The sequence below is a fragment of the Saccopteryx leptura genome, chromosome 2, assembly GCF_036850995.1.
Source record: "Saccopteryx leptura isolate mSacLep1 chromosome 2, mSacLep1_pri_phased_curated, whole genome shotgun sequence".
In the NCBI taxonomy this organism is placed as follows: Eukaryota; Metazoa; Chordata; class Mammalia; order Chiroptera; family Emballonuridae; genus Saccopteryx; species Saccopteryx leptura.
The window spans coordinates 333048658-333063069 of NC_089504.1; the positions used below are offsets into that span (position 1 = coordinate 333048658).

Consider the following 14412-nt stretch of genomic DNA (forward strand, 5'->3'; position numbering starts at 1 on the left):
TGAGCCCAAAGGTCGCTGGCTTGAATCCCAAGATCGCTGGCTTCAGCAAGGGGTCACAGGCTTGGCTTGAACCCCCTGGTCAAAGCATATATGAGAAGCAATCGATGGACAACTAAAGTGATGCAACTTCAAGTGGATGCTTCTCATCTCTCTCCCTTCCTGTCTGTCTCTCTTGCTAAAAAAGTAAAATAAAATAAATTTAAAACTAGGGAAATATCTAGGTGATCTGGGTGGGTCCAATGAAATCACAGGGTCTTTAAAAGCGAAAGAGGCTCTGATAAGTTCTGCAGTAAAGTAAACCTGTTTAACAATCTTTTCCAATGTTATTTGACCACAGAACCACTCTTGTTTTTTTTCAAACATAATATGAACCTCCAGCTAGGACTGCTTCTTATAGAATGCTGGACAGGAAATTCTCTGGCAGGTTTCTCCACCTCAGCAGGCAGGTAGTGCTGACTTGAGGTTCCTGGGAGGTCTGCAGGGTGTGGGGCTGCCTGGGTGTTCTGGGTGGAGGGCAATGGCTGAGGTTCCAGCAGTTTGCCTGGGCTCTGAGGGGAAGTGAGAGTATGGGCCTCCCTGGGTGCCCCCAAGCCCAGCCTGGGCCCCTGTCACCCCAGGCAGAGCGGGTCAGCAGGCCTCGGGCAGACCCCCTCACCTTACTGGCTCCTGGCAGCAGGTGCAGCTTGACATAGGGGTCTGCCAGCCCATTGTGGTCCATTGGCTTCAGGCCCTGAGCAGAGGAGAACAGCAAAGGCTATGAGTTGGGTGACAGGGACACAGAGCAGCCAGGACCTCCAGGCACCTGGCTCAGCAGGCATCCCTTGTCCCCTTGGCCGCCTGGCTGGGTCCACTTAAGACCCTCTTCACAGAAGACCCCTGGCCCCATACTCTGAGAATGGGGGAGTAAGGATGGCTCAGAGCTGGTGTAATCTCCCCTCCCCCAAATGTCCTGGCCCAGGGCAGGTGCCATGGGGCGTCTTTGTCAGAGCAGCCTTTCTCTTTCTAGTCTCCTTACTAGGTGACTCCCCTTTCTCTGAACGGAGCCCTCATTATCCTGCTTTGGTCAGGCCCTTCCTTCTTCCTGACTGCCCTCCCCCCACTCGCCAAGCGAAACTTCCCTCACTGACCCTAAGTCCACATGCCCGTCTGCCCGCTCATCCACCTGCGTCGCTCTGTGGCTGTAGAAGACTGTTCTATGTCCAGGAGACCAGGCCTGATCTCTCTCTGGCTCTGTCACAGCTCCCTGTGTCTATAGAGGCCACAGAGCTAGCCGCTGGACAGAGGGGCCCTCCACAAGGTGGCATCCCTCACTCACTCTGCAGTCAGTGTGCACGGCCAGGCAGCCAGTGGAACCGTAAACAGATAGGACTTAGCTGACCTCATGCCTGCCCTTGCTTCTGAAAACTATTTTTTTCTTCTAGGACGGTGCACAGGGATGCAGGGAGGCAGCTATGGCGTGTGTAGGCAGAGCTGGCAGCCCCGTGACATCATTCAGAGGGGAACTGCAAGTTGGTGGTGCGTGACCAGGCCCACCTCTAAGGGGAGTTAAGGCTCCCCTCCTGCCCCCGCTCCCACCTTGGTTTTTATTTATTTATTTATTTATTTATTTATTTATTTATTTATTTATTTTTTCATTTTTCTGAAGCTGGAAACAGGGAGAGACAGTCAGACAGACTCCCGCATGCGCCCGACCGGGATCCACCCGGCACGCCCACCATGAGGCGATGCTCTGCCCACCAGGGGGCGGTGCTCTGCCCATCCTGGGCGTCGCCATGTTGCGACCAGAGCCACTCTAGCACCTGAGGCAGAGGCCACAGAGCCATCCCCAGCGCCCGGGCCATCTTTGCTCCAATGGAGCCTCGGCTGCGGGAGGGGAAGAGAGAGACAGAGAGGAAAGCGCGGCGGAGGGGTGGAGAAGCAAATGGGCACTTCTCCTGTGTGCCCTGGCCAGGAATCGAACCCGGGTCCTCCGCACGCTAGGCCGACGCTCTACCGCTGAGCCAACCGGCCAGGGCCCCACCTTGGTTTTTAAAGGAGCTCCCGGGGAGGGGGGGGGCACTTCCACGAAGAGGCCCTCGGGTTCTAGAGCTAGGCTGGCCTGGCCTAGCCTGGCCTGTCAGCTCCTGCACCTACCAGTTGGGTAAGGAGATTAGTTCCTTGGCCTTGGAGCCTCAGCTTTATCATGTAAAAGAGATTAACGGTTCTCACTTTCCAGGGCTGGAGTGAGAATCGAGGAGGCAATGCTGACCAAAGGCCTGGACAGCAGGGGGTTGGCTCCCCTTTCCCAACACGCTAGCCCCCTGGGAAGAAGCTGGAGACATGGCTGAGGCCTGGAGTGGGGCATCTGAGCCCTGCCCTGCTCCGTGGGGCTGGCTCTGGGACAAGGCTTGGCTCAGGGGCTCTGTGTGCACCATGGCAAGGACGTGCCCTTCCGGACGCAAGCCCCTCATCCAGCCTCTTGCCTGCTCCCAAGATGTGCCCAGACTGGCGCTCTGTCAGTGTCCTCAGATCCTCTGTGGAGATGAGGGCCCACGTGTCCGTGCGCCTGTGGGTGGGTGCCTGCCCCCTGGCACCGTCCAGGACAGCACTGGGTACTGAGCTCTTAGCCATTCAATGCTCACAACCACCACACAGGTGAGGATGATCAACCCTCTTTCATGGATGAGCAAACTGAGGCTGCTCTGCTTCCCCCGGGGGAGGGCGGTCAAACTGGGGTCCAGCGCGAGGGCATCTGGCCTCCTCCCAGACTCCTCTGAGGGGCCCTGCCTGCCCGCCTCCTTACGCCTGGGGCTCCTCCCCAAACCCCAACCCAGAGCCCAGCCCCTCCCCAGCCTATGCCACCCCCTCCTCTGCAGAACGGGGTGCAAGTAGGGAACGACCTGGAGAGTGGGGGTTCTGCCAAGGCTCAGCGTCCTCCGACCCCCCCAATGCCTTGAGGACACATCCCTAAATGAACACGCACACGTGTGCACACACAGGTGCCTGGAGACCTGTACACACGCACACACGTGTCCACACCGCACCACTCCTACACAGCCTCTGCGGCACACAGCCCAGGAGGGCGCCGGGTCCGGGATGGGGAAGGGAAGGCACGGCTCTGGTCAGAGGGACCTGGCAGCCAGTGCCCACTCTGTCTTCAAGCCTGGACGACCTGTGTGAGCTGGGTGGAGGGAGAGGGGAAGGGATATATCTGCACTTTGCAGTCTGCCCTCCACCTTGGCTGGGCTGGGGCCACCAGAGTCTCACCCTGTACCCGGGGGAGGGCATGCCCGGCATCCCTGCCCAAGCAGCTCCCAGAGGACGGGTCAGGGGTCAGGGTGGGGCGGGCAGGCCTCTAGGTGCCCAACTACGGCCCGGGGCCAACCTGGATGATACTCACCCCTGCCGTGGCAGTCCGGGTGTGGCGGCCCACGCTGCGTGGGGCCCAGCTGGGGCGATAGCAGGCAACCTATCCCTCTGGGTGGGCAGAGCCACGGCAGGGTGGGAGGGAGGGGCAGAGGAGCTCACAGGTTGGGGGACTAGGGATGGGTTCTGGGCCAGGCAGCTCCTTGCTCTGAGCCAGGCCCACGACTCTACTGGGAGGTTCTACTAGGCTGCACTGTCGGCCTTACCTCACGAGAGAACATCAACTTCGGCACCTTCCTCCCAGAGGGCGCGATACGTGGGGGATGAAGGGAACAGCGTGGCTGAGAACACAGAGCTGACATGTGCCAGCCCGAGGGGCAGGGCTACTCACGGCCCGACCCAGAGAGCAAGGCTCAGGCCCTGACTCTAAGAGACGAATCCCCTGCCTGGAGTGACCTGGGCGTCCAGAGTGGGACAGTGGCACCTCCCTCCCTCCGGCTCAGGGGCCCTCTGTCCCCTGAAAGCCCCGCCCAGGCCCAGGCCCTCGTCCTCTCATTCTCGTCCCCTCTCTGACATTCTGCTCCTTCCCCAGAACCCCCCTCCACAGAGCTTCTGAGAGCAGCCGAGATGATTTAGGCACAAATTCCCCTCCGCCCTGCTCCCGCACAGCACGGACACAACCACGCCTGGACAGAAAACAGAGGGAAGACTGGCCTTCCGACCTCAGCCCCTCCTCCACGACCCTGGGCCTGGGGACAGTGAGAGCGCCGGGGCCTACCTTGGCCTTGCTGATGGTGCAGTGGAGGGCGTTGTTCTCCTGGTCGTAGAGGAGGCTGAAGTCCAGGGTGCCCAGGGCGGCTGTGGACAGAGGAGGACCGAGGTCATGCGTTGGCTGCATGGTGGAGAAGCGTCACCCACCTCTGTGAGGTTGAACACAGTGCCAATACCCACAGTGACTGCCACTAATTGAGCACCTACTCCAAGCCCATCCCTCCACCCAGCTTCCCAGTCCTGCCAAACCTGGGAAGTGAGCAATATGCTCCCCACTTTCTAGATGGGGGGCTGAGGCTCGGAGGGGACAGGTCAGTTACCCCCAGGCACCATGAGTGGAGACCCCAGAGTCAAACCCAGGTAGTTGGTTGATTGCACAGCCCAGGCCTCTAAACTCTGTGCTCTGGTGCCTAACCTGCGGTTGGACCAGGGTGGTGCCCACATGTCCTGGGCATTTAGCTAAAGGACTTCCTGCCCTTGTTGAGCAACTGACAGTCAGGGCTCCAGCCTCAGTTTCCCTCACCTGTCAACTGTCACAAGGATGGTGTGGGGAGGCAGAAGAGACAGGGCTTTGGGAAGCGGTAGGCCCTGGCAGGCTGACTGGCTGATCCACTCACCCACCTTCCAGCAACACTCAGGGTGCAGCTCCCTGGTCTCTGGTCCCCTGGGGGCCTGGGAAGGCTTTGAGGAGTCAGCTGGGTCCTCATGCTGTTACCAGCAAGCCTCTTAAGGGAACCGGGCAATTCCCAAGGGCTGGGCAGAGAAAGCAGCAATAATTGAGTGCAGCTGCCACCCTTGGCGGCAGTCACACATGGCAGCTGTGGCCTCCCATGTCAACGTGGCTCCCGGCACGAAGATGAGAGTTGTGGTGGGAGCAGCCTTTGGAGCAGGTCTCTGGACAGCGAAGTGCACATTCGCAGGATGCCATTAGGAGCCCAGACTGTGCTCACAGGCTGCTGGGCTGGTCAACTGGCACCCAATTCCTTCCTTCCTTTCCAAGTGTCTACAATATGCAGACTGGAGGGATGGCGGCAATAAGGCATGGTTCCTGCCCTAGCGAAAGCACAGCTTAATGGGAGAAACAGACGAAAAGAATGTGCCACAACAGAGTCTGGTGAGCCGGAAGCGATGGGTGGATGCCGGGCCTTGGTGTGAATTGTGGCCATCAGGGAAGGCTTTCCTGGAGGAGGTGATACTTCTGCTCCCTGAAGGAGAAGTAGGAGTTGGCTAGCGCACAGTGGGGCTAGGGAAGGGACATTCCAACCACAGGCCAAGTAGAGGGTGGGCAGCTGAGTAACTGGAGTGATGCTCGGGGAGGGCAGTAGATCAAACTACAGGCCAGGTCCGGACACACCCATCCATTCACATCTGAACCACAGATGCCTTCTCACTTTTAACAATGGCAAAGCTGAGTAGATGTCACAGGGACAGTACCGCCTGATGATCCCTGGGGCCCAGGCCTGGCAAAGTTTTGGGGTTGCGGAGAAATGGGCAAATTAAAACGTGTGCACATGAAGCTGCCCTTTCTTCTGACGTGATGGCACCAAGTCACGTGTGTCTTGCTCCTCAGCTCCTAACACAGGATAAGGCACACAACTCAGCATCTCTGTCCTTGCCTGGGGCCACATGACCCTGGGTTCAAATCCCAGCTCTGCCCTTCTTTGCTGTGACCTCTGGCAGCTTATCTCTCTGCCTCAGTTTCCTCTGCGAGATGGAGATGCAGTAGTATCCCCTCCACAGCATCCTGCTTTCTAACACACCCGGGATACGGCAAGCGCTCAGTAGATAATTATAGACGGCGTCGACCTGTTTAGACGACTTTTCTAGAGAACTGTACTTGGCCCTCTGAGACACCTTCTGGAATGAACTCGTTCCAAACTGGATCGCTCCCCTCACAGGCTCCGTGAGTAGAACACACAACCGGTGCCTTACACTTTTCTGTAACCTGAGTCATTGCCATGACGATGATTACTATCCTGTGCCACTGTCACAGCACAGACACGAAAGGAGGTGCGAGATGATTCCTCCGCCCAGTGACCCTAGGGGGCCGCTCTTTTTGAGGTTTTCTTCATCTTTTTTGCTGCCTGCTTTGCCATCAGTTTGAAACTCCTGTTAGAGTACTTGCCTCTGTGAGCACAAACAGTTCTCCCTCCTATTCAGTAGTTCCTTGTTTATTCTGTGAAACCAGGTGAGAATTCTTGTTCGAATGTGTCCAAGCTGTGAGTCCGCAGGCCTTGAGTGGATGCTAAAGGACCTTTTCCTGAGTAGACTATGTTGCTCTAAAGCTAACTGTGTCTGGCTTTTGGCTGCCTGCATTCCTCACTCCCAATGGAGGCGGACAGATGGGGGTGCTCTAAATGAGGTTCTCCATGCTTTTGAAATACAGTAATACTCTCCAAAGTTGTTGGCTTTACACAACAGTCCATTATTTTTTGCTGTTCTGCTCAGGCCTATCCGTGGCTTGTTCCCCCCGGACATTAGACTCCCGAGAGCAGGGACCATGCCTCAGCCTCACCTGGGACATCAGCAGATATTCAATCCACACGGCCAGTTCATTCAAACCAACTCTCTCTCCAGCTGCCCTGTACGGTGCTGCCCGCATGTTAAATGCACACTACATGATCTCTCCCTGTTTCCCAGAGAAGGCCAAGCCAGTGTGATGGAGGGGCTACCCACCTCTCACTGGGAAACAAACAGCTCCCGGAGGAGAGAGACCGTTCCACTGGGTCTCCAGACATCCCTGTTTAAGAAGGAACCGAGGCTGCTCAGTGGAACTGACACCTGTTATTACCTTCCAGGAAGGAACAACATGCTTACTGTCGCCCCAGGGTGAGCCTGACCAATTTCTTTGAACTCCAATGTCAGTTTTGTAAGAAATAATAGTTTATAAATAGAAGCTTGGTCACCATTTTAAGAGACTTGCCAGTGGTGGAGCTTACTTAAGGGAGCTGATGGTCCAATAGTCTTCATTTCCCATTCAGAGAAATGAGGCTCAGAGAGGGGAGGTGACCTGGTCAGGGTGGCACAGCACAGCTGGACACAGAATCTAGGCCTCTTCATTTCCATCCTGATCATTCTTGCCTTAAAGCCTAGTGGCTTCCTTTTTTTCCTTTCTGCTATTTAGTGTAGCTGAAATCTCAGGAGGATGCAAAGGAGAGAGAAGCAGAGCTGCTCTTGGGGACCATGAAAGGCTTGGCTGTGCCCTGCAAGGGGGCCCTGAGTTGGAAATGCACCCTGGGCTGTGGTGCAGGCGAGGAGGGCCCCCAGGGCAGGTGAAGGTGCTCCTCTGTGTGAGCCACTGGGTGCTGCCCTTGAGTCCCTCAAATCACATGTCCTGGCTAAAGTTTACATCCTGGGAAAAATAATGAGACTTGGTCACTAATGGGCCTTTGAGAGTTGTCACCCGCTTGTTGATAATTATAGAGCTTTAATGGGCTAATTCAGAGGAAATCAAGCTCAAGCCCCTGTCGGTTCCTCTGTGGCTGAACGTCCCTCTGCTCTGCTGCTGAAGACTGACAGCATCATTGTGACCTTGGTTTGCACCTGCACTTTCGGCACCCGCACACCCTTGGAAATATGGAATCAACACTGTTTTCTAAAATTTTTTTTTGAAGAAAAACAGAGGCCCTTCAGGTAGTTTTAAAAATCTATGGCAGGAGCCACAAAAATGACCAAGCCTGAGTAGAGACTATTTTGTAGTTGGGGAAACTGAGGCACTGAGCTGGGTACTTACTGCAGGGGATACAAGGGGAATGGCCATATACCCCTGCTTCCTAAGAGCTCAGAGGCAGAGGGTTAGGACTTTGATAAATGTATTCATCCCCCTGCTTTAAACTGTTCAAAGGTTCTCCACGGCCTCCTGGACTCATTTCAACGTCCTCAGTGCGGCAGTCAAAGCCCTCTGTTCCTCTGAGATATGATAGCTTCGGCCTCATCTTTAGTTTTTCCCCCTTTCTTCAGCCACTTGACTGATCTGCCTCCGCTGGCTGTTGCCCACACCTCTGCACCTGTGCACATGGCAGCCCCTCTGCTAGGCGCACCTCCCTTCCTCCTTCCTCTCTACCAGTCTGCTTCCTCCCTCCCCGCAGCCTCTGAGCAGAGCCCGCTCTGTGGGTGAACTCCGCACGCCAGCGCTCTCCACTGGGGGCCCGCCTCCCTGTCCTCACTGCTGGCCATTTTGATTTTCATGAATTTCTTGCTGTCAGCAACTGTGTCGTGGGCATTCTTTTCTTTCTTTCTTTTTTTTTTTTTAACAGAGACAGAGAGAGTCAGAGAGAGGGATATATAGGGACAGACAGACAGGGATGAAGAGAGATGAGAAGCATCAATCATCAGTTTCTCGTTGTGACACCTTAGTTGTTCATTGATTGCTTTCTCATATGTGCTTTGACCACGGGCCTTCAGCAGACTGAGTAACCCCTTGCTCGAGCCAGCGACCTTGGGTCGAAGCTGGTGAGCTTTGCTCATACCAGGTGAGCCCGTGCTCAAGCTGGTGACCTCGGGGTCTCGAACCTGGGTCCTCTGCATCCCAGTCCAATGCTCTATCCACTGCGCCCAGCACAGTGCCTGTAACAGAGTTGGTCTTGTAATGTTCAGTGCATAAAAGTATGGCCCAGGCAGAACATGGCTGGTTCAGAGAAAGGGAAATCACTGCCATTGGGGCCCAGGAAATGGCCCCAGCTGAGGGCCTTCAGGGCCAGGCCTGAAGGAGATTCCTACTTCTTTCTTGCTCCAGGCCGTCAGGGAATCAGTCCAGCTCCAGCCCAGGCTGAAACCTGCAGGGCAAGTGTCAACATGGGCAAGTGATGCAATTCTGGTCAATGAGGCAGATCCACCCAGCAAGCCCCCTATAGGGTGATGCTCTGCCCATCTGGGCTGCTGCTCCATTGCTTGGCAACTGAGCTATTTTAGTGCCTGAGGCGAGGCCATGCTGCCATCCTCAGCGCCCGGGGCCAACTTGCTGTGGGAGAGGAAGAGAGAGAAAGGGGGAAAAGGTGGAGAAGCAGATGGTCACTTCTCCCGTGTGCCCTGACTGGGAATTGAACCTGGAACATCCACATGCCAGCCCGACACTCTACCACTGAGTCAACCAGCCAGGGCTAATTTCCTCACTTTTAAAGTCAGTCATGGGAGAGGAAATTGATCCTTATCAAAGTTAGGATTTATTGTTACATGTGATGGCTGGATCTGCAGCAGCCACCTTGGACCATGATGAAGGTCAGCCTAAGAGGAACTGGAGCATGGCCAAGTGGAAAGAGACACAGAACCATCACCATTGATGTCACTGATGAGTTGTTACCTAAGTCTACCCCAGTGCCACCAACCTCAACAGTCCTTAGTGTTTAACACACTTTGAGTTTTCTGTTATTTGCAACCCAAAGCACTCTAGTTATTATAGCTTTGAAGAATGGACTGGGTCTCCACAGCTGGAGAGTGGGTAGGCAGGGGAGTGGTACATGCAAAGGGTGGGTATTAGGGCCCATCTGGAGGGCAGCAAGCCTCAGAGTTTAGCTTAGCCAGGTGCATTGTAGACTACTGGTGGGCGAGGGGGGTACTTTTTTTTGTGGCAGAGACAGAGAGAGTCAGAGAGAGGGACAGATAGAGACAGACAGAAAGGGAGAGAGATGAGAAACATCAATTCTTCGTTGTGGCTCCTTAGTTGTTCACTGATTGATTTCTCTTATGTGCCTTGACCGCGGGGCTACAGCAGACCGAGTGACCCCTTGCTTGAGCCAGCGACTTTGGGTTCAAGCTGCTGAGCTTTGCTCAAACCAGATGAGCCTGAGCTCAAGCTGGCAACCTTGGAGTCTCAAACCTGAGTCCTCCACATCCCAGTCTGATGCTCTATCCATTGCGCCACCGCCTGGTCAGGCAAAATACTTCTAACTCTAACATTCACTGTGTTTTCTCCCCATCATTACTCCTCTATTAGATCAGTCTGAAACATGTCAACTTCGTGCTTGTGCCCTGGGGTGACTTAATAAGGAAGAGCTTTTAAGAGAAAGAAAAAAGTCTGGATAAATAAACAGCACTTCACTCTTGGCCTTGGACCACAGAACAACCGCCCTAATTTCTTTTTGTTAGAAGAGAGATAATCCAATAATTAGGGCAGCAAATCAGCAAATAGCATAACCCTGTCTAAAGCTGTAAAGAACCATCTGGCTTGAGTCATTTAGGCTTATCCTGGGGATCTGGTTGTCAGAGCTGAGAGGTGTGGCCTGGGGTACTGGGTGGAGAGCAGTTCTGCCCAGAACCTGGTCCCCTGTGGGCAGGCGCCAAGATTTCCGTGCTCCCATGCCTAGGATGTTTGCTCAGCCACTGATGGGACCCAAGCCCATCATGGCCCGCCGCTTGAAGGAGGGGAGGGGGTCCCAGCTGGCCCTGGCTCTGCCACACTCCCTCCTCCCTAGCTCTTTTCAGCAGAGTGCCCTGGTTATAGGGGCATGACCAGTCCACAGTTAGGTAGGCAAGGCTGTGTCCCAGACTGTCTTACACTGCTGACCCTAAGTGTGTCTGTCCCCTGCTAGGACATGTGAGCTCTCTCTTGCTGGGACAGTGCTCCACGAAGGACTGCTGAGTTGATGAACTGGAGATGTGGCAGTTGGCCTGAGTTTTGGACTTTCTGGTTCCCAACTTGCCCAAGGGTTCAGGGACAGCCAAAAGAAACCACTAAATCTCTCACCTCTTTGTTGCGTGTCACCCAGAGGACCCTTGGTGGCACTCTGAGGGTTGCCTGAAGCTCAGGCAGAAGCCCTGCACCTCACTCCCTTGGAGTAGAAGGAAGGATGCTGTAAATAGAAGCAGGTTCTCCATCCTGTCTCCTGGAGGTGACTTTGGATCCAGGGCATCCAAAGGGGTGACTTAGGTCCCAGTTAGGGCCTGCCCAGAGGCACAGCAAGTGAGGGGGTGCAATTTGCCCAGGGGCCCAGGAACTCGGGGGTGGGGAAGATCCAGGGTACAGCCCTGAGGCCAACAACTTCTCTTGACCCAATTTCCCCAAGCTGGCAGGAAAGTGGAGGGAGAGGACTGCTCTCCACCGCCATGCCCTGGGGGCAGGGCATCAGTATGCCAGCCTCTGGCCAGAGGGCTGTGGTCCAGGCCCAGAGAAAGTGCATAGCAGACAGATTTCCCACACAGGCCTGGGCTATGACCCACCTCAGCTGATGGGCCTCCTCCCGCTCAGTCCTCCCTAGGTAGGGCGATGAGAGATCTGCCACCCCCTCCCTCCTTCCCACCCTAGTAGTGCTGATAAGCCCACCATCAGCTTCCAGAGGCACATTTTATGCTGGGGTAACTCCAGACTTCCAGCCAGAGGCCCTTGTGAGTATGCAAGCTAGCGCAGGCAACCTCGCTGCGCTGCGCTGCGCGGGGGATGGGACCGGATGAGTCGTGGCGCCGCCTGCGAGTGACTCTGGCTCCGAAAGGTTAACATCCCGGGCAGGGCTGGCCTTTGACGCTTGTTTCCAGGTCCGAGAGTGACGCGGCTGGGGCTACAGCTAGTCTGGGGGCCTTGCAAGCAGTGCTTATCCCCTCCCCACCCCCATCCCGCTCAAATCCATTCCGCACCAGGCAGCATCCTCTTCAGCCCCCGTCTCCCTCCAGTCCCAGGTCGGGCGGGGCAGGCCACCTCAGGGACAGGGAAAGCCCAAAGAACGCCCGCCTGCCGGGCCTCGGCCCCAGGGGACCCCGGGGCTCGTCTACTCACTGGGGCTGGGGGCTCAGCCCCGGGAGGCGGAGGCGCGGGCTGGGGCCCCTTCCTGTCTGGGAAATCGGACGTAACAGGTGGGGGAAGGTCGGCGGCCCGGCGGGTGCAGTGGCTGGGGGTCCACAGGCACGGGAGGAGGCACCGCCAAGGTTTTTCCAAAGGCCAAGCGTCCCCGCAGTCCTCTGGTCCTCGGCCCGCGCGCCAGCAAAACCACTGCGCTCTGCGGGCCGCCGGGCCCACCCCGGAGGCCGCCCCGGCCCCGGCCCCTGACACCTCCCCGTGCCGCTCCATTCCGACCTTCGGCGTAAAGGCCAGCGGGCGGCCGGCTGCCGGGCGGAGAGCTACCGAGCGGGCGGCAGCAACTGGTGTCTCCCCAGGGCGCAGCTCCGCCCTTCCCGGGAACAAAAGCCGCCGCCCGCGCCGGAGCTCCAGGCGGCGGGCCGAGAGGGGGTGCGGCGTGGGTTCTAGGGAGCTGGACCTCAGATTGGGACACCCCCAGGGGCGTCCCCAAACTTCCCACCTCTCTGGCCCAGGGCGGGGGAGGTGTGGGGCTGGGTCTGCACGGCGCGCGGAGAGCGCGAGGAACGGACAAGGGGGCCCGACTCCGCAGGGTGTACATGCCCACGGGCAGAGAGAGACCGTAGGGAGACCAAGGGGCCAGCGCCTCGGGGAGCGCGCGAGGTGCCGAGCCACGGCAGGGGGTGCGAAGTCGGCGAGTTGGAAACTTACTGCAGTCGTCGGACTCGTAGCCGTCGGCGTCCGGCTCCTCCTCGGGCGGCTTGGCGGGCGGTCGCGCGGGGCTTGGGCCGGGGCTTGGGTCCGGGCTGGCGCCGTAGGCTCCGAAGAGCTGGTCGACATCCTCGTCGTCGTCGTGGGCGCCGTCGGAGGGGCTGCGGCGGCCAGCGCTGGCTACAGCCGAGCGCGCGGGGGCGTCCAGCGGAGCAGCGGCGCGCGGCCCTGCTGCCGGGGGCAGGCCCCGCGGGAAGCGGGGGAAGTAGTCGGAGATCTGCTTGATGGGCCGGATGGGGCCGGGGCACACGTCGATGGCCATATGCTCTTGTATGCTGATGGTCGCCTTCTCCCCGCGCCGCCGGAGGGTCATGCAGGCAGCACGGCCTCGCCCGGGCGCGGCCCGGCCTGGTCTGGCGCAGCCCCGGCCCGGGGGTGGGGGGGCTCAGCAGGCCCGGCGGGGCGCGGCGGGGGGTGTGGGCAGTGCCAGCGGCGCCCCAGGACGGCCCTGACGCGACTGCTACCTGCTCCGCGGCAGCGGGCGCGAGTGAGTGCCAGGGGCCAGGAGGCAGGGGGCGGGCCCAGCCCGCGTCACCCGGTAGCAACCAAGCAGTGTGTGTGCGGGCTGCGCGGGCGGCGCGGAGCCCAGCAAGCCGAGCAAGCCGAGCAGCGCCGCACTCAATAGCACTCACACCCGCGCGCACGCCGGCCCAGGACCCCGCGCGCGCACACACACAGGAGGGCAGGGCGCTTTCCACTCACGCACGGTCGCAGGACAAGCAAGGAGCTGAGCAGAGACACACAGGGCGCACACTCCCCACGTTCCAGCCCGTTCCAGCACTTGCTGGGTCCCGTTCACTCTTACAGAACACATGCAGCTGTGCAAGGGACACCTCAGCCACACACAAACGTGTAGACACTTGGTAGAAGTGTCTGCTGGCTCATATCTGCAGGACACACACCCAAACATATCTATACAGGGTTGGTTGAGTACATCGCTAACAATACACAAACACATAGGCATAGAGGTAGTTAGGGGACTGGGCACAGTCTTCCATGCCCCAAGCATGACCAACAGGACACAATAACACACCATAGAAGTGATTGGGGGTTCTGCACCGACACCCCCCCCAACACACACACACACACACATCCGGTGGGATACACAGCCACATTAGGAGTGTGGGCACAGGCTGCTCACACACTAGCAGAACATATATGTCCTTAGCTGTCTAAGGTCATTGCTGACACAGTCTGTTCATACTTCCTCTCAGGCCACATACAAACACTCTGTAAACTCAATTTAGTCCCTTGCTTAGCTAGTGAGTAGTTGAAGGGACCCATGGAGATGGAGTCACGAGAACCTCGATCACAAGCTGTGGTCAGGAGGTGGGTGAGGGCAGGCAGGGCCAGGGCCAGAGAAGCCCTTCCAGAGGAGTGATGGAGTAGGCAGAGGTGGAGTGGCAGGGTGGAGTGATGGAGAGGCAGAGGTGGAGCGGTCTCCCCATCCGCTCAGGCCTCACGCGGCCAGATAACTAAACAAATCCCAGACAGCCCAGCCCTGGCTGCTGTCCTGCTTTCCGGGAACAGAGCAATACTGGGAATGGCTGCTGCTTATACAGGTGTGACCCTGGAAAGCCCTGGATATAAACAGGACATATTTACTCTCAGGTTTCTACTAACAGATCAGACGTGCCTATCTTCTTGGCTGGGTCCTTTCCTTGAGGCTGAATGAGGGGCTGCAAGCCTGTGTCCCTCTCTCCACCATAACCCCTGTGGAGGGGTGGGGTGCGAAGCGAAAGGAGAGGAGGCCTTGTCCTCATCACTTCCAGCTGCATCATCTGGAAGATCATTTGATCTCT

At 57.5% G+C, this 14412-nt stretch overlaps 1 protein-coding gene across 2 annotated transcripts in view; it reads right to left on the minus strand.

Annotated features, from left to right (window-relative positions):
• The window catches only part of DOC2B (double C2 domain beta), a 33277-nt gene extending 20123 nt beyond the window's left edge, over window positions 1–13154 (minus strand). The window contains exons 1-4 of one of the 2 annotated variants that reach the window (XM_066363553.1): window positions 12551–13154; window positions 4124–4203; window positions 3612–3638; window positions 656–730 (exon numbers count right to left, since the gene is read on the minus strand). In XM_066363553.1, the coding sequence (XP_066219650.1) occupies window positions 656–730; window positions 3612–3638; window positions 4124–4203; window positions 12551–12923 (555 nt within the window). In that variant the 5' untranslated portion in view covers window positions 12924–13154. The remainder of the gene's footprint in view (window positions 1–655; window positions 731–3611; window positions 3639–4123; window positions 4204–12550) is intronic. The other variant, XM_066363554.1, reaches the window with a different exon arrangement.
• Window positions 13155–14412: the final 1258 nt, after the last annotated feature.